Source organism: Nannospalax galili, unplaced genomic scaffold (genome assembly GCF_000622305.1).
Source record: "Nannospalax galili isolate Female #2095 unplaced genomic scaffold, S.galili_v1.0 scaffold247, whole genome shotgun sequence".
Taxonomy (NCBI): domain Eukaryota; kingdom Metazoa; phylum Chordata; class Mammalia; order Rodentia; family Spalacidae; genus Nannospalax; species Nannospalax galili.
Window position 1 is genome coordinate 35029 of NW_008356952.1, and position 25825 is coordinate 60853.

The window sequence follows — 25825 nt, forward strand, 5'->3', positions numbered from 1 at the left end:
TTCCTTGAGCGGCCAGAATCCAGCGCGGGGCCGGGAATGGGGAGGCGTGGGGGGGGGGGGGGGGCAGCTGGGGGTGCGCATGCTTGCAAGGTGGTTGGGTAGATGAAGAGGCAAAATGTATGCAGAGGCAATAACACTAAAATTGGAGAGTTAGAGTTGAGAGAGTTAATTTAGAGGTAGAGGTTGGGGAAGGCAGGTTTTTGAAACTGAAGGAACAATGGAGAGTTTATGGTGGTGTATCTGGGAAAGGCAAATATATACAATACCAGAATGACTGGAGTCAAGGTTTGTTTAAAGAAGGGGGAAACTAGAGGGTGGGTGACCTCAAAGGCCATGCTAAGCAGCATACAATTTATTCTCTAGACAATGAGGACCCATTTCGGGCTTTTGAAATACAGTAGCCAAGTCTCTGACATACGCTAATCTAAATGTTGCTTTCTTTTTTTTCAGATGGCTGTTTCAAATATTAGATATGGAGCAGGAGTTACAAAGGAAGTGGGCATGGCAAGTATTTGAAATGATTGCAGCCTCCTGCTGCAACTGTGCTAATGGACAATAATCGAACCCTTTATTCTTAAAGATCACAGTGTTAAGCTTGCGCACAGCGTCTACTGCAGCTTTATTGCAATCAAACCTAACTCATGAATTGATTTTTATTGTAGGATCTACAGAACATGGGGGCTAAAAATGTTTGCTTGATGACAGACAAGAACCTCTCCCAGCTCCCTCCTGTACGAATAGCTATGGATTCCCTAGTAAAGAATGGCATCAACTTTCAGGTTTATGATGGTGTGAGGGTGGAACCCACAGATACAAGGTAACTCTATAGTGCCCCTGTTAATTACTAAACACAAATGGCTGTCATTGAAAATTTGCCCCAGGCCTTATTTAATGCCATGGCAATGTATTTCTGAAAGGTATGATGACATAATGGTCTTTTCTTTTCTGTTCTCCAAGCTTCATGGATGCAATTGAGTTTGCCAAAAAAGGAGCCTTTGATGCCTATGTTGCTGTGGGTGGGGGCTCCACCATGGACACCTGTAAAGCTGCTAATCTGTATGCATCCAGCCCTCACTCTGAGTTCCTTGATTATGTCAACGCCCCCATTGGGAAGGGAAAGCCAGTGACAGTGCCACTTAAGCCACTGATTGCAGGTAAAGACTCTGCTTGTTTCCTTTATTTTGCAAGTTGCAAAAAAAGGCCCTAAGAACCATGTCAGCTATTAATACGAAAAAAAAAATCTGTATTTCCAAAACTTTCTGACTTGTACATTTCAAATAAGTGCATTGTTTAGAGACCAAAACAGTTCTTTCATTTTTAAAACTCTGATTTTGCTATTGCCCAGAGAAAGAATTTGGTTCCAAAACTTTCTGACTTGTACATTTCAAATAAGTGCATTGTTTAGAGACCAAAACAGTTCTTTCATTTTTAAAACTCTGATTTTGCTATTGCCCAGAGAAAGAATTTGGGTCAGTGGGAGGAAGCCTGCAGATTTAGGGCATGGAGTCACAGTGTGGAGGAGGGGAAGGATCCTCCATGACATTTGGTAGGTTCCTCTCTTGGCAGGCTTATCCTCCAAACCCATCTGTTTTGTCCCATTTTGCCAGCCACTGTGGAGTTTGAAGAGAACATTTGCTGTTATTTCTCAATGACTCAACCGCTTCTCCCACACAATGGCTCTTCAGCTGACCTCAAGCTTTGTCTCTTTCCTGGGACATGTGGCCATGTCATTCTGGAGGACATCTGCTCCATGACTGCCCAGTGCACAAATCCATATTAAAAGAACTTGAATGTTCCACAGGGGGCCTTGGGATTTTCTAGTCTTTTCTTCCCTCTCTTTTTTATGACTGTTAGCACATTACTCATTAAAGATTTGTAGCTAAAATACACTAACTGGGAACAGGGAGGTACTCTCAGTTTAAGTCTTGTCTCCGTTCTCCCCTCTCCTGCCCTGCTGTAAATGACCAGCAAAGGGACCTGAGGGAGTCAGTGGCAGATGACCTGCTCCAAGTGAATGAGGAAGCAGCAGGGAGCAGCATAATTGGGGTCTGGCAAATGGGACCCTCTGGTGAACCATGTCAGCATCACACAGAGAGGTGATTAGTTAAGTTTAAATACTTGACAGAACTGCAAAACCACGAGGCCCAGCAAAGGCAGAGAGTTCTGTGCTTGTTGCCAAGCAGTAATAAAGATGTCTTTTAGAGACAGAAAAACTGAGTGTTCCTACAGTGTTCCTACAGAGGTGCTGAGCAGTGTAAGCTCGACTCTAGAAGTTTCCAGAGCTCATAGCTGCCAATATGACACAGGCTTCATACACAGATATGATTAACATACATGTGTTAATGCTGACACAGACATGATACATGTATGTTACCACAGAGATCATATATTCAATACATATTTATGACAATGGAGATAAACATATGAAACATTTGTACAGGTACAGATACCATGCATATTAAACACAAGCATAGTAATCATGCATGCATATTAATGCAGGCATGTATCTCATGCATGCATGCTAGCACAAATATAGAAGCCGTGTAAACATGAAGTAGACCTGCATGTACCTACAGAGACGTGATATATATTAAACATGCATGTGCATTCAAACAGCATCATATATATATGCTAGCACAGATACAAGTCTCATACATCTATGCTAATAGGTCTATACATTATACATGCTAATGAGAACAAATTGCATGCATAGTAATACAAGCACAGACATCACATATGTCATCTTTACATCCATGTCATACAAATACATATGTCAGACAAGCAGTAAGGTCCATGATGCTTCCTTCCCTAACTTTGTTTCTTATTTCTAGGGCTAAATTAAATATCTCTACTGACCTTTATTTGGATACTTTCTAATATTAATATTATTTTGTTCAAGTTCCAACTACCTCAGGAACCGGGAGTGAAACCACTGGGGTTGCCATTTTTGACTATGAGCATTTGAAAGTGAAAACTGGTAAGAACGTCACACATAATTTTTTTTTTAGTTCTCTCATTTTTTAACCCCACTCTCTTGTCTTTAATGCTATTATTTGGAAATCAAGGAGTTGTTAAGGGAGAATGCACACAGTCTCTTTTTCAAAATTCATATTAAAATAGTCTAATAAACTTGTTGAGAATTGCCCACAAAAGTCTATCAAAATGCCAAGAATCTTAATGGGCCATTCTTCTGCCCATGTTATTGGCTGAATCAGTGATAAATGGGTGTGTCCTCCCTTTGGCATTTTTTAACATTTTAAATCAATTTTATTGAAATGCAATCTTATATAATAAGATGCACATTTTTCAAGAGTCTGACTTGAGTTTTAACAAATATACATATGTAACCAACACCTCAATCAAAATTCTAAGCATTCCTGTAACTCCAGAAAGTTACCTCATGTTCCATGTAATCGTCATAGTCCCATTCCAGATCACTTTTTTTTGTTCTTTTTTCTGACTTAGTCATTTTTATCCTGCTTCTCCTTGACTCTTGGCTGTTCTGTTAGAAATCCTTCTCCGTGAGTCTGGCCTATGTACTCCTTCCAGCCCTTGTAGCCAGATAAGTTGACACTTACCTGAATACTTACAGTGATGTTTTTATTTTAATTAAGTTACATGATCCTTTGACATTGTTAACAACAATAACAACCAACACTTAAATTCAGCCTTATATTTTTAAGATTTACATATATATTATCTCGTTTGATCCCTACAGTTCTGTGAGGGATAAGGCCCTGTACTGTTATAGTTTAATCTGGGTTGAGGGTGTAGTTCAGTGTAGAACACTTTCCTAACATTTACAAGACCCTGGATTTAATCCGTGGCACTATGGTGTGTGTGTTGGGGAGGGGATGGTTAAGTGACCTGTCCAGTGGCACAAAGCACAGTGTAGAACAACAGACAGTGGCATGCTAGTAAGCAACTTCTTCAAAACTGAATAATAAGCTCTAGTATATAGTTTTGCAAGTTTCTATGGAATAAACACTCCCAGCCAGGCCAGTGGTGTCACTCTTCTGGAGGGCTGGAAGAGATCCATGCCCCAGCCCTGGTATCTAGGGGATTCAGCCCCAACATACCACTGAAAGCCCAGTTTGTGGTTCCAGATCTTTTCACTGTCCTTTGCTGCCTCACTACATAAAAATAAATCTTTTCTTATACTTTTGTTTTCAAATTTATTATCCTGTTTATTTAATTTTTTAATGGTGAGTTTTCCTTTAGCATCTATTAAAAATCTTTATGTTTCAGGCATTGCTTCACGAGCCATCAAACCTACACTGGGACTAGTTGATCCTCTGCACACTCTCCACATGCCTTGCCAGGTGGTTGCCAACAGTGGCTTTGATGTCCTTTGGTAGGTACTGATGCCATCTGGAGGGGCTTTTCAGAACTGGTCTATAAACAGTATTTTTCCACCCAGGTGCCTATTCATACTGATAAGCCCTCATTGATTAGCATCCACAGCACCCCTTGCATTGGCTGCCTCTTTCCTAGATGAAAACATTGAAGCTAGAAAGATCAATGACTGGGTGCCATCCTGTGAGAGCCACAAACCTGCTGTTCAGGGTGGACCACCCAGACTTCTCTGACCACACAATCACAACTAAAGGGTCAGTTTAAGATGACACACAGTACTCAGGACCATACCACCTGCCGCTGTGATCACATAAACCAGGAAAAGCTCAGGGCTGCACCAGGAAGGAGGGTACAGAAGGTGGCTAGTGTCTCCAGGATATAGGCCCAACATGTACACTCTCAGCACCTCACACACATCATCATCTCCTGGTAGCACTGTGCAATGTGAGACTCTCACTAGCAGAAAAAGAGAACTGGATTTCAGGGCCTCGATGATGTGACCAGACTCAATGCACAGTGAGCCAGGGCTCCCATCTGCATTTCAATGACAGATCTCATTCCTGGACTGGGCATTTGTGCCAGTCTCCTTGCGGAGCCCTTCAGGTACTTTACTTTCAACATGTCCCCAATCACCATAGCTCATCCACAGGCTCATGCATGTTTTATCATAGTTTCAACACTTTGAAATCAGGACATATGTTAAAATCAAAATCAGTTTTTTTAATCCTAGCAGTGTGTTTTAAATCTTAAAATGCTGCATTTTATAATGTACTCAGCAGCCTTTAAATATATGGTGGCATCTTAAAGCTGATGAAATGTGATCATTCCCTTAAGCATCCCCCATACTGCAGCTTCTCCTAAGTCCGTGGTCTCAGCAAGTAGCAGGACTCCACAGACACCTCTCCTGTCTCATCATGCCCACAGTCAGTCACCAGATAATGTTTCATGTGCCAGTTGAATCTCTCATATCTGTTCTGTCTTCTCAAGCCTCAATGTTCCTTGGTTCAAGTCTGCCTCAGCCCCTGCCTGAACCATTGCAGTAGCCTCCTTACTGGTTTCCCTAGTTCCATCCCATAGTCCTTCCAACTCTCCCACAAGCTTCCAGATTGAAATATGACCAATTACACATGCAGGAATGTGCACACACACTTCTTTGTCTGTAATGGTTTGAGTGTAAAATGCCCTTCCCAGGGTCATGTGTTTGAACACTTGGTCCCCAGTATGTGTTACTGCTCTGGGAGGTTGTGGAACCTTGAGGAGATGGGGCCTGCCTGGTGGCCTTGGAGAGTTACAGCCTGGCTGGCTGTGTTTCCCGTCCTATTCTCCACTTTCTGATCAGGCCAATATGTGAGAAGCTCTACCAAAAGCTCCCAGTGTGTGGGCGGAGCTGCTTCTGCCACTGTGTCTTCCCTGCCATGATGGACTGAGACCCATTGAAACTGTGAAGTGAAATAAATTCTTCTTCCCTGGTGTTGCTTCTGTCAGGGATTTTGTCACAGCAATGAGAAAAATAGCTAATACATTACCCTGTGAGTCGTTCAGGGACTTTCCACACTTATTATAGAAGGGTCAAACTCTTTAGACTGTGATATAGCCCAATACTCAGCTCTTTATCGCTTGGAAAACTTTGAATTCCACAGGCACACCTACTCCTCCTTGAAGCCCTTACTCCACCCCCCCCCCAACTCCTCTTCAAGTACAGCTTATTCTTTGCTGTTCCCTAATAGCCTGTTCACCACTTCTGAGACACTCTCTCTCCCCTTGTCCATCTCTCCCATCACATCATGAGCTTGGTGGAGAACACAGCCATCTTCCCTAGCACTTCCCCTAGGACAGGGCTTGTGACTGTCACATCAGTGAATTAACTGCTGTTGAATAAGGATCCATATCTAAGACTAGAAAATCCCTGATCTGCATTCCTTACTGTGTTCTAGATAACTGTGTCCAAATTCATTCTGTTCAATATTATCAAACTTTCATGAGTTGTCTCTCAATTGCTTAGAAATAAGAGAAATAAGTTTACCCTCCCTAGCTATAAAACATATAATAAATACACCATGGCCCAAGCAGTTACTTTTTTTTCTATATATTCAGTTTAATTCTGAGATGTTTTGAAAAGTTTAAACTATGAGACATGAGAAGTAAAATTCTAAACCAGAAACAAACATGCTGACATCCCACTTTCCGCAAACCCTGGCCTTTTCCTTAGTACCTATCTGTCGGTATTTTTTCCACATTGTCTTCTGAAACGATATAACAAAAATAAGTGAGTTTTAATACTATTTTTCTTAGTAGGACTATTTCCTATTTGGTTGTACATCTTTATAATTACTTTTTTAGCCTCATCATTGTGTATTCTGCCATGACTTAGTCAGCCGTTTCTATAGTAAGGTTACTTCTCCTTTCTGTTAGCAAAGGGAGTTATAGTGAATATCTTGATTCTCCTTTTGCTCTTGGCTAGACCCTTTGAAGTATGATTACCAGAGCAAAGGATATACATATTGTGTGTGCGCGCATTTATTTTTTTAATTATTTATTTAATAACCACATAATTAGAAGAAACATTTCATTGCAACAGCTTTGACATATTCAATAACAATTTCCAGAGCTAAGATGCATCGCTTTCAATATTGGCTGTAAATTTTTAGCTTTACAGTTGAATTAATACAGTTATACAATATTGTACTCAGTATAAACCCTATAAGACATAAAATTGAATGAGGTTTTAACGTTTAAAAAAGATCTCCATTTCATTATTAAAATACACAGTTTCATACAGAAAAATTCATTTTAAATGCAATTAACACTAAGATGTTTGCACATGAGTTTCTAATCTCTATATATCTGATTATCACTAGTCACAATCAGTTACTTTCCAAGATCCTTGGCATCTGAGCATGGGTATAAAGTCATCCAGTAGATTTCAATGGTAATGTTTTCCACATCTAATTATTAAGGAGCAAATTTTTATGCCTTGAAGAATTTTTTTATTTAATAACCACATGATTAGAAGAAGCATTTCATTACAGCCTTAACATACTCAGTAACACACTCTAGAGCAAGAATACATCTCTTTCCAAAGTGGCTATAAATTTTTAGGTTCACAGTTGAATTAATACAGTTATACAATATTGAACTCAGTATGAACCCTGTAAAGCAGTTACTTTTAAGGGAATGGTTCAAATCCAGACTTCACCATCTAAGGAGGGAGTGGGCTACACACAGGGAGATATTGATGGTACTTGCTTATGTTACTGTGACAAAATTCCTGAAACAAGCACCTTAAAATAAGGAAAGGTTTATTTTGCTTGTGATTTTTGATATTTCCATTGTCACTTGGCCCTATTTGGTAGCAAAGTATGGTCATGGTAGGAGCATATTGCAGCCATGAGGCAAAGAGAGAGAAAGAATCTGGAGTCCCATTTTCCATTTCAAGGGTACATTTCCAATTACCTAATTTCTTTCTACCAAGCCCCACCTACTAAAAATTCTCCATTCCTCATAGGGACCTCTCTTTGTTTCAACACATGGACCTTTAGGAGACATTTTAGATCCAGACTGTAACATTGCTCCTCCAAGGACTGTCCTAGAGAACACTTGTCCCAAGGAATTTTCCCCTAAGGTACAGTGGCCTGTTCTAAAGATAGACATACTGATGCCTTGGAGATAATTCCCCTTGTTCAGATTTCATGGATTTATGATCATAAACTAGCTGGCATAGGGCTTGCCTGCAGGAAAAGAAGTTGCTGGAAGGCCCAGATGTCTATCTCATTCCACTGTTGCATTTCTTATTATAAACCAGTAGTCTGACCTCCCCATTTTACACAGATTCGGTAAGCTCTACTCAGGGAAGTCATCCCCCAAGGAACAGGTCTTCTTCTTGGATTCAGAATCTAAATGTAATCTAGATGTGTTACAAGGCAGAGGCCAAACTCGGCCATGGACTCATGGCCCCACCCTCCCAGTGTATGCTTTAAGCTTGCATTTTTCTTTCAGTCCCTATTGAGAATCACAAAACCACAGTATCCATCTACCAAGTGGGTTTTTTTTTTGTAATGTTTTGTTCAAACGGTGATTTTCTGCTTCTCACGCATAGAAAAGAGGACATCCTCCATTCCAAGACTGAAAAACATAGCTCATGTCATATTGTGGACCCAGTGCATCTTAGCTGGGTGATTCTAGTCTTATCCCCTGCAGTTGAGGAGCAGGCCAGCAGGAAGAGGCAACTGTGAAATATTCAAGTAGTCCCAGCCTTGAGTGTGGACACATAAAAAATAGAATCCATATTTTTTTTCAAGTCAAGAATTAAAAATGGTAGTTATGAGTTTTACAGTGAATGGGGAGGAAAAGGGGAAGACTATGCTCATTCTGTGTATTTTAAACATTTCAGCCACGCTCTGGAGTCTTACACTGCCATTCCCTATAACATGCGGAGCCCTTGCCCTTCCAATCCCATCACAAGGCCAGCATACCAGGGCAGCAACCCAATCAGCGACATCTGGGCAGTCCATGCACTGAGGATTATAGCCAAGTACCTGAAGAGGTATGTCACCCTGGGGGGCAGATACAAAACAGAAAACCCATTTTCTGCTCTCATGTGAAGCCTGACATCCCTGATCTTGAAAGGTATGCTCACCAGATCTTTCTCCAATGTGGAAAAGTGTGAGATGTGGAGAAGTGGTAGTCACTGGTGAGCTCTGAAGGGGTCCAAGGGATGACAGGTGAAAATTGGACCCATCAGTCTAAGAAGGAGACAGTTGAAAGCCCCTAATATATAAACAGCACAGATAGATTAAGAAGAGGTTTATAGACAGACATGATTGTACATGCCTATAATTCCAGCACTCATAGTCAGAGGCAAGTGGATCTCCATGAGTTGTGAGTTCCAGGCTAGCCAGGGCTACACAGTGAGAAAGTCTAAACAAAAAGAGGAGAGGGTTGTTCATCCAAGTTCACAAACTAGCCAAATGTGGTGGCCCATACCTGTGATTCCAGAATTTAGGAGGCTGAGGCAGGAGGACTCCTGTGAGTCTGAGGCCAGTCTGGGCCACATAGTGAAAACTAGGCCAGCAAGCAAGACCCTTTCTCAAAAACAGCAACAGAAAAAAAATCTCTGAAACTGAATCCAAGATGAGGGGAGATGCCTTTGCGACTTGGCAGAAATGAGAACCACACAGGCAGATGTTGGCAGTGTCATCTACATCCCAAAGACACACAGAAGCCTCCCAGTGAGCAAACTCATAGGAATTAAGGTCAAGAAAAAACTATGTGGAGATTGCTGACTGAGGCGATAGAAAAGGTATTGCCTCCAGTGTTTACAATGTAAAAGGATTCCCAAAAGGTTTTGAAAGATTTAAGAACATAAATACAAACCAACACAATTGCACATGCTATAATCCCAACTACTGGAGAGACTGAGGGAAGATCGCTTGAGCCTAGGAATTTGAGGCCAGCCTGGGCAACATAGCAAGATCCCTGCTCTAAAACCAAAAATTTAAATTAATTTTTCAAAAGCTGATTCACACGCCAAGTGTGTTGGTACCTGCCTTTAGTCCTAGCGCCAGGAAGGCTGAGGCAGGCAGATAGATCTCTATGAGATCGAGGTCAGTCTGGTCTACCTAGCATGTTCCAGGCCAACTATGGCTACAGAGAAACACTGTTTCAAAAAAAAAAAAAAAAAAAACAAAAACAAGCAAACAATAAACCAGTGATTCAGTCTTTTAAAAGCTTAAAAAATACAAATGCGTACATGTACATAATGATAGCCATAGGCTATGAGAGAACAAGGAAGAATAAACTCCTGAAAGAAGAAGAGCTTATAGTGGTACCTACAGGGCATTGGTTTCAGGGCCCCAATGAACACCAAAAACTGTCCTTTATGTAAAATGGTCATAACATTTGCGTATAACCTCTACATATTTACCTGTATATTTTAAATCCTCTATATTGCTTATAATATGTAACATGATACAAATTCTATGTAAATATTTATTAGACTATCTTGTTTAAGGAGCAATTGCAAGGAAAAAATATACTTGTTCAATTCAAATACAGAGTTTTTTCCAGGATATTTTCTTTTACTTTTTTCTTTTCTTTTTGGTCTTTTTGAGACAGGGTCTCTCTGTAGCCCCAGCTGTACTGAAACTCACTATGTAGACCAGGCTGGCCTTGAGCTCATAGAGATCCGCCTGCCTCTGCTTCCCAGTGCTGGGATTAAAGTCATGCACCACGACATCCAGCCTTCAGAGGTTTTTCCAGAATATTTTCAATCTATGGTTAACTGAGTCTGTGGATATAGAACCCACAGAGAAGGATTAGCTATATTTTAAACATGAAGAGTGACACCTGATATGAGTCAGATTCATTTTTGTATTTATATACAATGGAGGGAAGGGACATGGGCCTTTAGGCTAGGTAGGTCTAGATGTGGTCACCGTGCCTCCTCTAGCCTTGACTAGAAATTCTCCTGGAGAGGGGAACCTGGATTCACATTTTGTAGCACTATGGAAGGAATGGATATGAAACCCTGGACATAGGAGAGCTGCAGAGAAGCTCAGCAGTGCTAGATTACAGTAAAGAGTAAAACAGACTCAATAAGGAGACAGAAGGTTGACAGAGCCACCATGAGAAGTGAGAGGCTGGGATGAACAGAGGGCATACTGAAAGCTGATCATCTGCTACTCAACCTTTTAGTCTGGGAATGAGGAGCTAACCTTGCATTGTGGAAAGGCAGAAACACCTAACCATTTAAGTGTCCTAAGAGGACCCCTTACCAAAGGCAAAGTCTGGAAACATCTAGTAGAAGTGGTTCACTGGGTAAGCTTCAGGCTCTCTCCTGGGGACAGTTTCCAAGCAGGCTGAGCAAGTCTCAAAGGCTCTATGAGAATTTGTTTTTCTGAAATGGCACTGGGAGTATACAGAGCAAGCTATGGCTGGTCCCACAGTAACAGCCCGCTTCTACAGTCACAATATGGGGAAAGTATGCAGTTTCAACATACATGAAAAGAGGTCCCAGTGGATTCAGTTTGGGTCCACGTCACAGAAAAAAAGATGGCTAGGCCAGCTGGGTTGGCCTGCAAGTAATCCTGGGTGACAGGACTCAGGGTGCATTCTGAGAATGTGGCACTCTGAGCCTCAGGTCACCTCCCTAGAGCAGCGATCATAGTCCAAGGATCAGGGCTTTGCTTCCCCAGCACCTTTATATCACAGGAGTGGCTGACAGCATATTTATTATGCCTTTGGAGAAACTGTTGATGAGAAAACATGTTTCCCTTCGGTTTCCATTTAGAAGACAAGGTGTTGTTTGAATAACTTGTCTAATTTTTCTTCCTACTGAGTGATATTCCCCCTTCTCATCTTTCCCTAAAGCAGTTCTTTATTCAGTAGGAAATGCCAAAGTTGGTGTTGTTCTTTGGTATTTATATAATTGCAGGGCTGTCAGAAATCCTGATGATCTTGAAGCAAGGTCCAGTATGCACTTGGCAAGTACTTTTGCTGGCATTGGCTTTGGAAATGCTGGTGTTCATCTATGGTAAGTAAACATGTGATTTATTTTCTTAACTCAAGATGCTGCTTCAAAATATATATGTACATTTTGGACTGGAGAGATGGCTCAGCAGTTAAGAGCACTAACTGCTCTTGCTAGAGTACCTGGGTTTGATTCCCAGCACCTACATGGCAGCTACCAACTGTCCATAATTCCAGTTCCAGTGGATCTGACCCACTCTCTAACTTCCTCCAGCATTGCATGACAGGGGTGCACTTACACACATGCAGGCAAATTACTCAAATACATAAAATAAAAATAATAGATAAAATATATAAATGTAAAAGCACACAATTCAGGGCAGGTGACAAATTTTAAATATGCTATGTAAGGAATAAATCTAAGGTCTGAAAATATTTTCATAACTTGAATTCAGTTTATTGGGTCATGTATTTTTTATAATGGCTTTCAAAATACAATCTGCTCATTTAAGCATATAATTCACTGGTTTTTAGTCTTTGCACAAAGCTCTGCAACCATTGATTTAGAACATTTTATTGCTCCATAAAGAAATCCCATACCCCTTAGCTGTTGCCTACCAATCCCCACACCTTTCTCACTGTTAAGAGGCTGCTGAGCTACTCCATACATCTCTCTACATCTCCCCACTTGGGGCATGTCATAACGGAAAATCATGTGCTCTTTCATGTCTGGTGTGTTTTATTTATTTACTGTTACTACTGTTGCTAAGGTTCACTCATTCATAAGCACTTCACTCCTTTTTACTGCTAGGCAACATTCTTTCCTGTTTTACTTGATCATTCATATCAGTTGATGGGCATTTGGGTTGTTGGTTTTATAAATAATGTTGAAATGAACATTCCTGTGCAAGATTTTGCATACACGTATTTTTGTTGCTCTTATTTTGGACATATGAGTGTGATTTCTGGATCATACAGCAATTCTACATAGTTTTTTAAAGAAACTGCCATCTTTTACACAGTGTCTATGCCATTTTATATTCACACCAGCAGTAATCGGAGTTCTGCTGATTTCACCATATTTTGCCATGTAATAGATTTTTAAAATCTAAAATGCAGAGTTTTCCCCTTTAATGTCTCATGAACAAAAAGGAGAGGGGGGATAGATGAGAATCTTTGTCAAAGGCTCAAAATGAGTCTATTTGACTGAAACTTTATTAGTATGTTGCTTTAACATCAAAAAATAGAGAAGGTTGAAAATTAGAAAAGGGCTTTACTAGGCTGTACTGAAATGATGATCCTCAAATTCTGTTGCTGATAGGAGAATAAATTGATTCTACCAAAAAATGAATGAACAAAATGTACCAGAGCCTGAAAGTTTTTTCTCCCTCTGGGCCCACTAATTCACTTTTAGGAATCTAGCCTAAATAAATAGCCATAGATGTTCAGTGGATTTCCTTCTAAAGATATTTGTCTGTAGCACATATAATTGAAAAAAAATTTTTTTAATGCACACTTGATTTACAAGAGTTCGTACTTAACTATAGTACTTAAAGAATAAAAGTCATTAGAGATATTATTTTAAAACAGATTTATATGGGAAAATGTTACAAAGATTATTAAGTAACATCCAGGCACAATGGCTCACACCTGTAATCCCAGCACTTGTGAGGTAGAGGTAGGAGGATCACGGGTTCTAGGTCATCCTCAGTTACATAGACAGTTTGAAATCAGCCTACATGAGACTTAAAACAAAAAAAAAAAGAATAGCAGTAACAAAAGAAGTGTATGAAACTATATGCACAATAAGATCATAAATTATTACATCTGTGTATAAAATGGCTAGGAGGAAACAGGATTATGGATAATTTTTATTTTCTACAAAGAACATAGACAACTGTTAAAAGCAGTCAACTGAAATTTTACATATTGCAGAAAGCTGCCTTTGAAAGCTACACGAATCCTACCACATCTTGAAAACACACTGAGCAATAATTTTCTGATCCCAAGAGAGGCAAAGCATATTCCAAAGTATCCAATAACTCCGAGAAACAGCAGCTCCTGATTTGTCCCATACAAGATGTTTGAACTCAATTTTTCAGTAAACATTCATATAATTCACCAAAATACTTCTTCTTATGAAATGTAAATCTTTTGCTAGATAAATACAAAGTCATCCAATAACCCATATGAAAGAGCTACAGACTATTTTGCTCATATTTAGTATTTCATTTTTGTAATATTAACTGTGAATATTACATGTTAATTTGTCACAATATTTATCTTCTGAATTATCCATTACACTACACTATTTTCCTGTTTGTTCACTAAGAATTCAAAAGGATATAAAGTTTGTGTTTTCCAGTAAAAATAAAATCCATTGGGGGCTGAGGAAATGGTTCAGTGGGTAGAGTGCTTGCTGCACTTTGAAGCTGGGCATGGCCTCATATACCTGTAACTCCAGCACTGTGGGATACAGAGACAGGAAGATCTCTGGGGCTTGCTGCCAGCCTAGCTCCAGGTTCAGGAGAAATCCTGTTTCAAGAATAAAGAGGAGAGGATAAATCAAGACACCCAGTTCCCCTTCTGACTCTTGCTTGTGTGTGTGTGTGTGTGTGTGTGTGTGTGTGTGTGTATCCATGAAGTCTTTTCTTGATGACTGCTAAATCTAAATAAATCCTTAAGGCAGAATGCAGGCAAGAGAAGTCAGTTAATAGAGAACTGATTATCCTAGCATCTCAGGCTATTTATGATTCAACACCATTAGTATAAACATTTGAAACAGTCTATCAAATATTTGAGGGACAGATCACTGGTTGGTCCAGCTTGTATATTATCAAATGCATGCATTCTATGATCATTGATGTTTGAGTATCTCAGAAGTTCTATTAATGAATACACTAAACTTGGAGTACATCATAATACATCTTTGCATCAAAAAAAATGCAGCATATAAACTCTGTGAGATAACAATACTGTCCAGAGATGGGAAGGGTGCTCTCATAACAATGTCTGTGTTTACTAAATTTGGCCATCTGTGTGTCAACATAAGAATTTTTTCTTTTCCAGCCATGGCATGTCTTACCCAATTTCAGGTTTAGTGAAGACATATAAAGCCAAGGAATACAATGTGGATCACCCTTTGGTGGTAAAAATATCTTAATATTAAATTACTTAATTAAATCTTATAATCCTCACAATTTCCAGAAGTATATTTGTCAGTGGGGAGGGGGTGCTGGGGACCAAACCCAGGGTCTCATGCATGCGGGCAAGCACTGTTCCACTGAGCTCCACCCCTAGCCTATTCCTTCAGTTCATGACTTCTCAGAGTACTCTAGTCTTATCCAGGGTACCAAGGAGGAAGAACAACCTTTCTGTCCATCTCTCCCCAGCCCCATGGCCTTTCTGTGGTGCTCACATCTCCAGCAGTGTTCACCTTCACAGCCCAGATGTTTCCAGAGCGGCACCTGGAGACAGCAGAAATATTAGGTATAAAACATTATTCATAAATCTGTGGTCCACTGAGGTGGAGTGTTTCCCAGGATTCTTCCTGAATATAACCATAAAAGTAACACACAAAAAAAATGTTACTTTGGAGTAGCTCAAAAACAAAATATTGGGGCTGGAGAGATGGTTTAGCAGTTAAGAGCACTGTCTGCTCTTACAGAGGACCTGGGTTCAATTCCTAGCACCTACATGACAACTAACAACAGGTAACTCCAGTTCCAGGGAATCTGATGCCGCCTTCTGACCTCCAAGGGTACTGCATAACATAGGTGCACTTACATACACATGCAGGCAATACACTTATACATATAAAATAAAAATTTAAAAATAAAATATTAGTGACTTGATCAAAGCCTTAGCTAGCACTAACATGCCATAAATTTAGGTTTCTAAGAATCTATTAATGACATGGAATCAAATATTGATGCCACTAAGTTTTTACTACTATTTGCTCTTCATCCCCAAAGGAAGTCTAGCTCTGTATGTACAATTAATGTTATAACTGACTTTTGCTATATTAAATTGATGATAAGATTAATCTGAATCAGGAAACAACAGTAACCTCCCCATCACAGAGAACCTCAACAAGAAACTTTTTTAATTAATTAATTAATTTATTTATTTATTTATTTATTTATTTTTACACCCACTTCCCAAATAGCACCCTCCCATAGCCTCCCTCCCCTGACTAGAGCCCTTATACTCTGATATCCCTGCTACTGTCTGCTGTGTTGTTGGCACCCCCAGCCATTCCCCACTACTTGACCTTCTGGTGAATCTTTTTAAAAAAAATTGTAAATAAGCAATCTGTTTGCCATACTGTAGAATAAGTAATGTCTATAATAAAATACCCACAATGCCTTTTGACTCTTCCCAGAAATAAAATTACATTCCAGGTAACTGTAGTAGGAGGTAAAATTTTAGTGTTTTTCTGAAACAAGAACTCTTTTCTTAGGTGAATTGGAGAACTTGATTAACATGCAAAACATCTTGTTCCCCTACTTGAGTTTAGGGTGGGAAGGGAAAGGCTATAAAGAAAACTTTATTCTTCATTATGCTCTTGTAGCTTCAGACGTTGGAGAGATTATTCCCAAGGAGGTAGGAGCAACCACAGACATCCTCCTGCAGGCTGCTTTCCTCCCTCCCTCGCACACCAGCCCTTTGTGTGTCCCACAGTTCCAGGTGCTGTGCTAGGAATGTTAATGTCAGAAGCCAAGGACTGGGAGCCAAACCGGGCTTCAATTTTCACTGTAAGAACACATTCCCAGCATTACCAAGGACTGTGTCCCTTTTCCTTTAGGATGGGAAATGTGTGGTCTTTGTAAAGTTGCGAACAGTAAAAATTAGAGAGAGGTCCAACTTGTAGGCTAAATTTATCATAAATGGGAAAAATCTCAGTGAAGTTACAGTTCACATCCCAGGTAACCATACTGAGAAAGCAGGTCCTCTGTTTAAACAAAATCAGGGGAAGGACCCACCAGTTCTTCCTAATTGCTTAAGAAATTACAGTAATCTTGGATTTTTCCGTAGTTAGACCAATGCATTTTCTTTCCTATCATCTCTTTTTTTCTAAAAATGCTTCATAGAAGGCACAGAGGTTTGTATGGCATATTCTATGACAGCCATCTCAGGATCACATAACATTGTAACCCTGTATCATGTGTCACCCCAACTAATCTGCACTTAAGCTGCCACCTGGTATTACAGACTACCCTTGCCAGGCACAGTCGCTTTTCATCCTGTTGCTCTCCATCTGGCCCTGTATCTGGTTCTATTTATACCTTTTCCTGGACTTCTAAAGTAGTTCTGACCATCATAAAAGGGAAAGGCTTAACGCTGACTTAGCAACATGCTTCATTGTAGAGGTGGGCCGTGGTGCCAGTCTCCTTCATAGGCATTTTGTTTAGATGTCATACAATGCTATTTTCCCTTTGTAGACTTTTCCTTTTGGGTAGCACAAGTATTCCAATCAAATAGATGGACCATAGGGCAGGTGCTAGGGATTGGGAATTCAGTTGCTTCCTCTGGGAAGTTCACACTGTCCTGCCTGGTAACAGAGCCCCATGGCTCTTCCAGACTGATGTATCTGGGATTGTGTGTGCTAATTATGAATCATTAAACTTCTCTCCTTACAAATCTCAAAACCTTGGCAAGCTTCTTGCCACTTCACAATATCATTATGTGATGAAACACTGTTTCCTAAGCATCTTTGTGTTCTTTGTTCTACCCTGCTGGTGCTGCAATATTTATTAAGAGAAATGTGTTCTGTCCTTTGGCAACATAGTCCATAATAATTTTTTAAATTATAGATATAAAGAGGAAATTTTTCCTTCTGTGATCACATGTAACCAATTTTTGTCATCCTTTTTTTCTTCTTTCTTGGTGTTCAACATGGGGGTCTTGCCTCACAAGCTGTTTGCAAAAAGCCTTGTGTTTTTCTGTTGCTGTGAGAAGACATTGAACATGCACACCTCTAGATGTCAGCAAACTCTAAGCCTTAGAAGTCACGTAACTGTGCCCCCCACACACACAAATGGTTCTCCCCACCTCATCCAGGCACCTCATCTCTTCTGAACCTCTTTCCTTGGCTCCATTTTTCTTCTCTCCCACCACATCAAGGGTGGACAGATAGCAAAGAGAATTTCCCTGAAATTGTGAGGGCTGTGAGTGCTCAGCTAGCTAGCTGAGTGCAGTTACTGGCTCCTCAGTCTGGCCTTACCAATGTGTGTTCCATGGGGTTGACTACTGACTACTAACCCACCTTAGGGGATCCTAGTGGTGCTCTTGACCTCAGTGTTTCCAAATTACATATTCTGCTGATAATGTGACTGGGCCATACCCAGAACCTGCTTCTCTCTGTACGATCTGCACTTTATGTCTTCTAGGAGCCAATATCCGCACTGCCAGGAGCCAAGATGCTGGGTCTGTGTTGGCAGATACACTCCGAAAATTCCTATTTGACCTAAATGTTGACAATGGCCTAGCTGCCCTTGGTTACTCGAAGGACGACATCCCCTCACTAGTGAAAGGAACCCTGCCCCAGGTAAGAGGTACAGCATGGTCTTTCCTCCTGTTAAACACAGAGCTAAAGGGGACAAAAGTCCAGATCCTCCAGCGGTTCTCCAAACCACACAACAGTTCTCTTCTCCAGCACAAAGAAGCCCCAGGCCCCTATGCCTTTATGTTCTTCCGTAAAATTGTAGTTGGCTGGAGGTTTCATGGAAAAACTGAAAGGATCCTTTATGAAACTTCATGGCACAAACTGCCAACTTGATCTCAAGCTATGGAAAGACTTCCCTTCCCCCCATCTCTGCTCCTTCAAGGGTTCCCTGTAAGACTATGCAAAGCCATTCCAAAAGGACTACTACTATTATTTTTCACTATAAAGAATGCAAATTCCTACTCTTTTGTGAAATGTAGGTGTAGTCTTTAAATTGAAACTATTAGAAGTTTGCGTTTGAGTCATTTGGGGATATTGTATACACATCTGTGCCCTTCTGTGCCTTATTTAAGTCTTGCTAAAGAATCTAAACTGAGATACCCTCTTTTATTTGGTAAAGTCATGGTAGATATAAAACTCCCTCTCCCAAGAACATCCTGAAGAGATGTGATATCTCTGGAGCTAGTACATCAAATCTTAATGGGCCAAGATCCTGATTACTGCAATTTTTCATGAGGTAGGGAGCTTAGAATCATGAGCACAGAGTTGATGGACCACACCATGCTCACCACACCAGTGTACTTCCTTAGCCATTCCTGCCAATATGGAAAGGTAGGATCACCATGGGGCTTTTCTGTCCAAATTAAGGCATTGAAGGATCTCCCTCTGACACTGAAACAGAGCCAACAGTTGGAATATCTGCTTGTTCAGCATCCTGCTTACCACAACCACCGGTGCTTTTTCCTCACCCCACTCCAGGAAAGCAGGGACCTCCAACTGGCTCCTTTATCCCACATCATCAATGTTCAGACTATTAATGACCTTACAATTTACAAAAGATATTTGCATGGTTTGGGCTCTCAGGCTTTTATGTCCACAGAAGCAATGTAGGGAATAGGAATGAACAATGTAATTTGAGGCATCAGGGAGTAGTGGGGATATCAGTGTACTGGAAAGCATGTGGCCCATCTAACAGGACACAAGCAGCCGTTCTGCTAGTTACAAACACCAAGTATAAATTCAGGTTCTTGTGTTGGTAGAACTTCCAGTGTTTAAGAAGAATCAACAACCTGAGTGTTTCTTCTGTGTTCCTTGGTTTCTTATTGTACAAATGAAAGATGACCCATATATCACTGGTTTCCCTGAGTTAGATTCAAGCCCTGTGGATCTAATTGTATCAAAAATGTTAATAAGTGAGAAACATAAGCCTCTCAAGGTATAGCGTTTGTGCGAGCTAAACTGCAAACCCATAGTTCTAACGCATAAGTTCAAGAAACTAAATAGCCAAAATGTAAGGCCCAAGGCCATCATCATTGTTTTAGCCAAACCTACTAGGCTAGAAATTCCAAGAATGCAAAAATCTGCTTTGCTCCGTCCTCTATCACAACTGTCACAAGGTAGTAGAGATGCTGAATAAATCATACCTACAGCCTCTTCTCCTAAAACCTACATCCAGGTGAGCCAAGTGGCTGGAGAGCAGTAGCTTTTTAAGATGTTTCCTAAGACTGACAGGGGAACCATGAAAGCCTGTCCAGAGAGTCAACAGACTGAGTGTCCACCATGATTTCAATATGGGCCATGGTTTCATAGAATGATCCCAGCAGTACTGTCCATTCTACAAGGGAGCCTCTGAAAAGTTTAGCCCAGGAATGTATTCAAGAATATGAATTTGGGGAGCTGACAAGAGGACTCAGTGGGTAAAAGTGCTTGGTGCCAAACCTTATGACCTAAATTTAATCCCTGGGACCCACATAGTGGAAGGAGAGAACCAACTCCAATCAAGTTGTCCTCTGACCACCATATGTGTACCATGGTGTGCATGCACACGCACATGTGCGCGCGCACACACACACATACACACACCAAATTAATTAATTAATTAATTAATTAATTAATTAAATAAACTTAAAATTTATCTGCTTCCAAGAATGGTATCTATGAGTTCCAGATAAAACTGTTTGATTTTCTGGCCATTTAATTGCTGGCAGCAGTGCATCTTCTAGTCACTAGCTGACAGTAGCAAGTGACCTTCCCTTTCAAAGGCTATCCCAGAGATCAGCAGATCCACACTAGCATTTGACACCATCCAACTAAGATAGCAACTTAATTAGGTACCATTCTGAATGTCTCCTCATACATGTCTGTGGGAAATCCCAGAACAAAAACCTTAATTAAACCAAATTAACTTCGTAGTCTAGCAAAAGTGTGAAGTAATGGAATCTTTTAAGTTATAGCCCAGGCTGACTTCAAACTCAGCTCCTCTTGCCTCATCCTCTTCAGCACTTACCTGCAGGCATGCATTGCCATGGCCAACCAGGAAATAGAATCTCTTAAGTGTACATCATGTCTTAGAGTAGAAGCCAAGATTTCAAGATGTTTTCATAAAGATGTATTCTGCCTTTCTCTCTTTGGTCATGTTGTCATGATTACAAAGAGACATTGTTAATTTTAATTAACTAGCACTCATTCCATTTTGGAGCCAATGTGATTGAGATATGCATGTATTCACAGACTCATAGGACTTTAAAGAGAAACTGATAATCTTAGAAATAAGCCATTCTCCAGATGAAGATCTCCTGTGGGGTGGGGGATTATTTTGCTTTCTGGCAGCAGCGACTATTTTACAGAAATGCTATGGCAACCTCAGAATTTTACAGGTACAGTGGACTAATTTTCACTTATTACTATCTCCCAGATTTAAGGTAGTGTGAAGGATAATCTGGTCCCTGCAAAGAACCTTGCCAGAAAGTTTATTTCTTGTAGTCCATTTTTGATAAAGGTTCTTTTATGTTCAGCAGCCAGGGATCACTTTTCTCTAGAAGGAACAATCAAGCTAGTATTCTTGGCCAAACACCACAGCCTATGGTGGTGGGGGCAAATAGCAGCAGGCTTCCAACTGCCATAGCCAGGCTGCAGGGGGAGCAGACAAGAACAAATTAATCTTCCAAACTGGATTCTGAAACCTCTGGAAAGAAACATTTACATTTAAAATCAAAACATTTCATTACTGAGGAGAGCTGTCTACCCAAGTGAGCACTCCCACTCCTGGTAGACAGGCCAGATGAAGTGGTATTATTTTATGAATGTGCTAAAAGTAGAAGTCTGTAGTTATTTCAGTGCCATGTTAATCAGTTGTTCTTTGGTCTTGCATGCCTATAAATAATAGCACATTACTCAACACGTCTTCATTCTGAAATAGTTTAGCTTTTATATGGCAAAGTAGTTGTATACTGTATCTTTGCTATGGTTAACCAATCATTGGGGTTAGAAATTTGAAAGAGAAACCTATCAGAGGCTTAGAGTCAGGTGCTTCTGGGAATCCTAAACTGCCTCACCTAAGATAAACAGGATCTTGTTGAGAGACTTTGAGCTCATCAAATAAGACTCTCTTCGTTATAACAAAATGTTGTCATCACCATCATCTGTGGCCATAGAACACATTGAACTTCAGCTCTTCACCTGTCACAAGTTAGGTGATGTCATGCTAGACAGATAGATTCCTAGATAGATTCATAGATAGGTTATAGATAAATAGATACATAGATAAATACATAGATCATAGGTAGATATGTAGATAGATAGGTAGATTATAGAGAGGTCACTGACAGATGATATATAAACAAATAGATGATTGATAAATAGATGATGGATAGGTACATAGATAGATGATATATAACAGATCATAGATAATAGACAAATGAGAGATAGATTGATAGATAATGATAGAAAGATAGAAGATAGATGGATGATAGATAGATAAAAGAAAGAAAGATAGATAGATAGATAGATGATAGATAGATAAAAGATGATAGATTAGCAGATAAATAGACAGATGATAGATAACCATTAGCAGCCTCTGCCTTGCTATGGATTTTCTAACTTTCACAGAATCTCTTCAAAATCTGCTAGGATATAAACATTTTGCCTTTGTCTAACCCATATTTATCAGCATTTTCCTCACTCCAAACTGTCATCCATTCTTATTTCTTGCTTTATTTTTAATTGTTGTAAAATAACATCAATTTACCATATTAACCGTTTTTATGTGTACAGTTCAATGCTAATTAGTGTATTCGCAGTGCTACACAGTAACTACCATGATTCATTGAAGAACTGATTTTTAGCATTCAAATAGCCCTGTATCCATTGAGTACTAAGACCTCATACTGCCTTCTCCAGCCCCTGGTAACTTCCATTCTACTTCCTGTCTCTGAAGCTGTCTGTCCTAGGTACCTCATGTTAAGTGGAATCTTGCAATATCAGTCCTGTTGCAAGTGGCTAATTTTACTTATCTCACTGTCCTCGGTGTTCATCAGCGTTGTAGCATGTGTTGGAATTTCATTCCTGTCTATTGCTGAGTAGTATTTCATTGTTTAAATATTGTTTTGTTCATTCATTACTTATGTTTAAAGACATTTCAGTTGTTTCCACCTTCTGGCTGTTTTGAATAATGCTACTATAACACTGGTGTTCATGTATCTATTTGCATGCCTGCTTTAAGTTACCTGGGGTATACACCAATAAGTAGAAATGTTAACTCACATGGTGATTTTTTGTTCTATTTCAGACAGAATCTCACTGTGTAGCACAGGTTGGCCTTGAGTTTGTGATCATCCCATATTCACCTCCCAAATGCTGGGATTTCAAGCAAGTGCTCTCTCACCTAGCCCAGTTTTTAATTTTTCAATGAACTACTAAACTTTTCCATAGTGCCAGCACCATTTTACAATTCTATTAACAATACACAGGATTCCCATTCTCTACACCTTTACCAACACTTATTATTTTCCATTATCTTTATAATGGCCACACTAATGGTGTGAAGTGGTATCTAGCTGATTTTCATTTCCCTAATACTAATAACACTGAACATCTCGTCATGTGCTTATTGGTTTGTTTTTTTTTTGTCCTTTTGAGACAGGGTCTCCCTGTAGCCACACCTGGCCTGGAGGCCTGGAACTCTCTACGTAGACCAGGCTGGCCTTGATCTCACAGAGATTCACCTACCTTTGCTTCCTGAATGCTGGCATTAAAGGCATGCACCACCATGCTGACTCGTTATTGGCTATTTATATATTTTATTTGAAGCAATATCTATTTAATTGTCTTGCCCATTTTTATTGATCCTTTGAGGTTTTATTGTTGTATTATAAGAATCATTTTTATTATGGACATTAATCTATCACATTGCTATTTGCAAACACCTTCCACATTTTGTGAATTCTCATTTCATTGTCTTGCTGGTGAAAATGAAAAATACTTGAAAAATGCTTCCTGAGATCCACCAGATGGTATGCATCTGTGGGCTACAGTGAGGAAAAAAATTAAGTCCCTCCCTTACCTGGAGCTTCCTCTCTAGTGAGAAGAAATGAACATCAGCAAGTGAGATAAGAGAAGTTTCAGCTAATGATCGTTAGTGGGAAGGAAAGCCTGGGAAAGAAGATGGGGAGTGGCCTTGGTGGACAATGTGGAGGGAGCTCCAGAGAGGCTGGCTGAGGGTTCTATGTGAAGTCCTCAACCTAGACATGGCAGCTAGGGAAAGTGGATGAAGGGAAAGGCTGAAATGTAAAAGAGATGGTGGGGCTAGGTATGGTGGTACACACCTGTCATCCCAGCTCTTAGAAGGTAGAGGCAGAAGGATCAGTAGATCAAGGTTCTGTTAGATAGTAAGGTTGAAGCAAGTCTGAGCTACACAGAACTGAGCTATACAGGACTCTGTCTCAAACAAACAAATAAGGGACAATGGGAGTAAGTGAAATGAGCCAGTGGCAAAGTGGGGAGCTGGGTTGAGAAACACAGCCAGATCTGAGAAGCATTCTGGAGATCGTGTTTTTTTATTTGTTTGTGTTGGGACAGTGTCTCATGTAGCCCAAGTTGGCATCAAATTTGGTATGTAACTGAGGATGGCCTTGAATTTCTGATGTAGCTGCCGAGATTAGAGGTATGCACATCAAACCCAGTTTATGTAGTACTGGGGGACAGAACCCAGGGCTTTGTGCATGCTAGGCAAGCACTCTACCAACTGAGCTACAGTTCCAGACCCTTGATTTTGTTCTAACCATGAAGGGAAGTTATCTAGAGCACTAAGCCCAGGAATAGACTGTCAAGATCTATGCTGGGGTAAGAGGATCTCTGGTTGCTGTCCAGACAATAACCTCTAGGGGGCGATAGTGGAGCAAAAATGGAAGCAGCCTATTGCAAGAGGCTGTTCAAGTAGGATAGGGGATGATGGTATCTCCTAGTCAGGTTAGAGCTCAAGGGGGTATGATTTATCTTGAAGATAGGTCTCGTAGTCTTGCTGATGGGCTGAACTTGCAGATCAAGGGAACCCATAGCCAAGGACATCCCTTAGGATTTTGTCTGAGCTACTGAATATCATTTCTAAAATGAGGAAATCAGCAATCCATTCTGTACATGTGACCTTTCATATATTAATAAGCTGCCTCCCCACAATCTTCATTAACTCAACAAAGTATTTCTCACATACTTAATTGTATGTTGGACACTCTGATAAGTACCATGTCAGAGCAGTGAACACAACTGAGCCTCTGTCCTCCTGAGCTTGCCTGACAAGTGTCCCAATACATGCTTATCATGGGGAAATTGCCCACCCCCCCAAACCAATAAAGATGGAGCCCACAAGAAGATGGCATATTTGTTGGTTTCATTTAAATCACAGATAACCATCCTAAGTCCCTTGCCTTAGAGGGATCATGGAGCCACTGAAGAAGTATATAGCCTAGGTTGTTGGCATCACTGACTCCACTCATAATGATCAACAGAGAAATCAAGCAAATCACTGAACTAGTCTGGAAAAGTAAATGTGAAAGTTTAGTTAATAGAGAAAAAAAGAAGTCACTTATTGCACATAACCTAAGCGCTCATGTCCTACTGAAAGTCCTTTTGAATGCAGCTTAAGGCCAAGTTGCAAAATAAATGGTCTTGAAAGTCAAGGACAAGGAGTTACATTTTCCTTAGTAGCACTGCCTGTACCTGCAACAGGGCTCTCTGCACATGGACAACTGACAGAGATTGTTGACTGAGCCAGTTTGATCAAGGTAGGATCAGGTCTGATTCTTACATTTGGACAGAAGACTGTTTCTATGGCAGAAAGCAAGGGGTGATGGCTTTTGAAAGCTTCCTGGGAAATCTGAGTTGGGAATTAACACAAAGGGGATTTGGGTGCGGGGAGGTGGTTTGCTTATTTGTTTGTTCATTTGCTTTTGACCACAGTCTTTCTATGTAGCCCAGGCTAGCCTTGAATTCATTGATTCTTTTGACTCCACACTACTATGCCAGGCTATTTCTGTACAATATTTTTAAATATGACTATTA

General features: G+C 40.3%; 1 protein-coding gene across 1 annotated transcript in view; it reads left to right on the forward strand.

Moving 5' to 3' along the window:
* Adhfe1 (alcohol dehydrogenase iron containing 1) overlaps window positions 1-25825 on the forward strand; it is a 33709-nt gene that overhangs the window by 7160 nt on the left and 724 nt on the right. The window contains exons 4-13 of the mRNA XM_008854762.3: window positions 451-504; window positions 663-817; window positions 958-1154; window positions 2900-2977; window positions 4249-4354; window positions 8747-8899; window positions 11789-11887; window positions 14893-14971; window positions 15216-15312; window positions 18216-18373. Of these exons, the coding sequence (XP_008852984.1) occupies window positions 451-504; window positions 663-817; window positions 958-1154; window positions 2900-2977; window positions 4249-4354; window positions 8747-8899; window positions 11789-11887; window positions 14893-14971; window positions 15216-15312; window positions 18216-18373 (1176 nt within the window). The remainder of the gene's footprint in view (window positions 1-450; window positions 505-662; window positions 818-957; window positions 1155-2899; window positions 2978-4248; window positions 4355-8746; window positions 8900-11788; window positions 11888-14892; window positions 14972-15215; window positions 15313-18215; window positions 18374-25825) is intronic.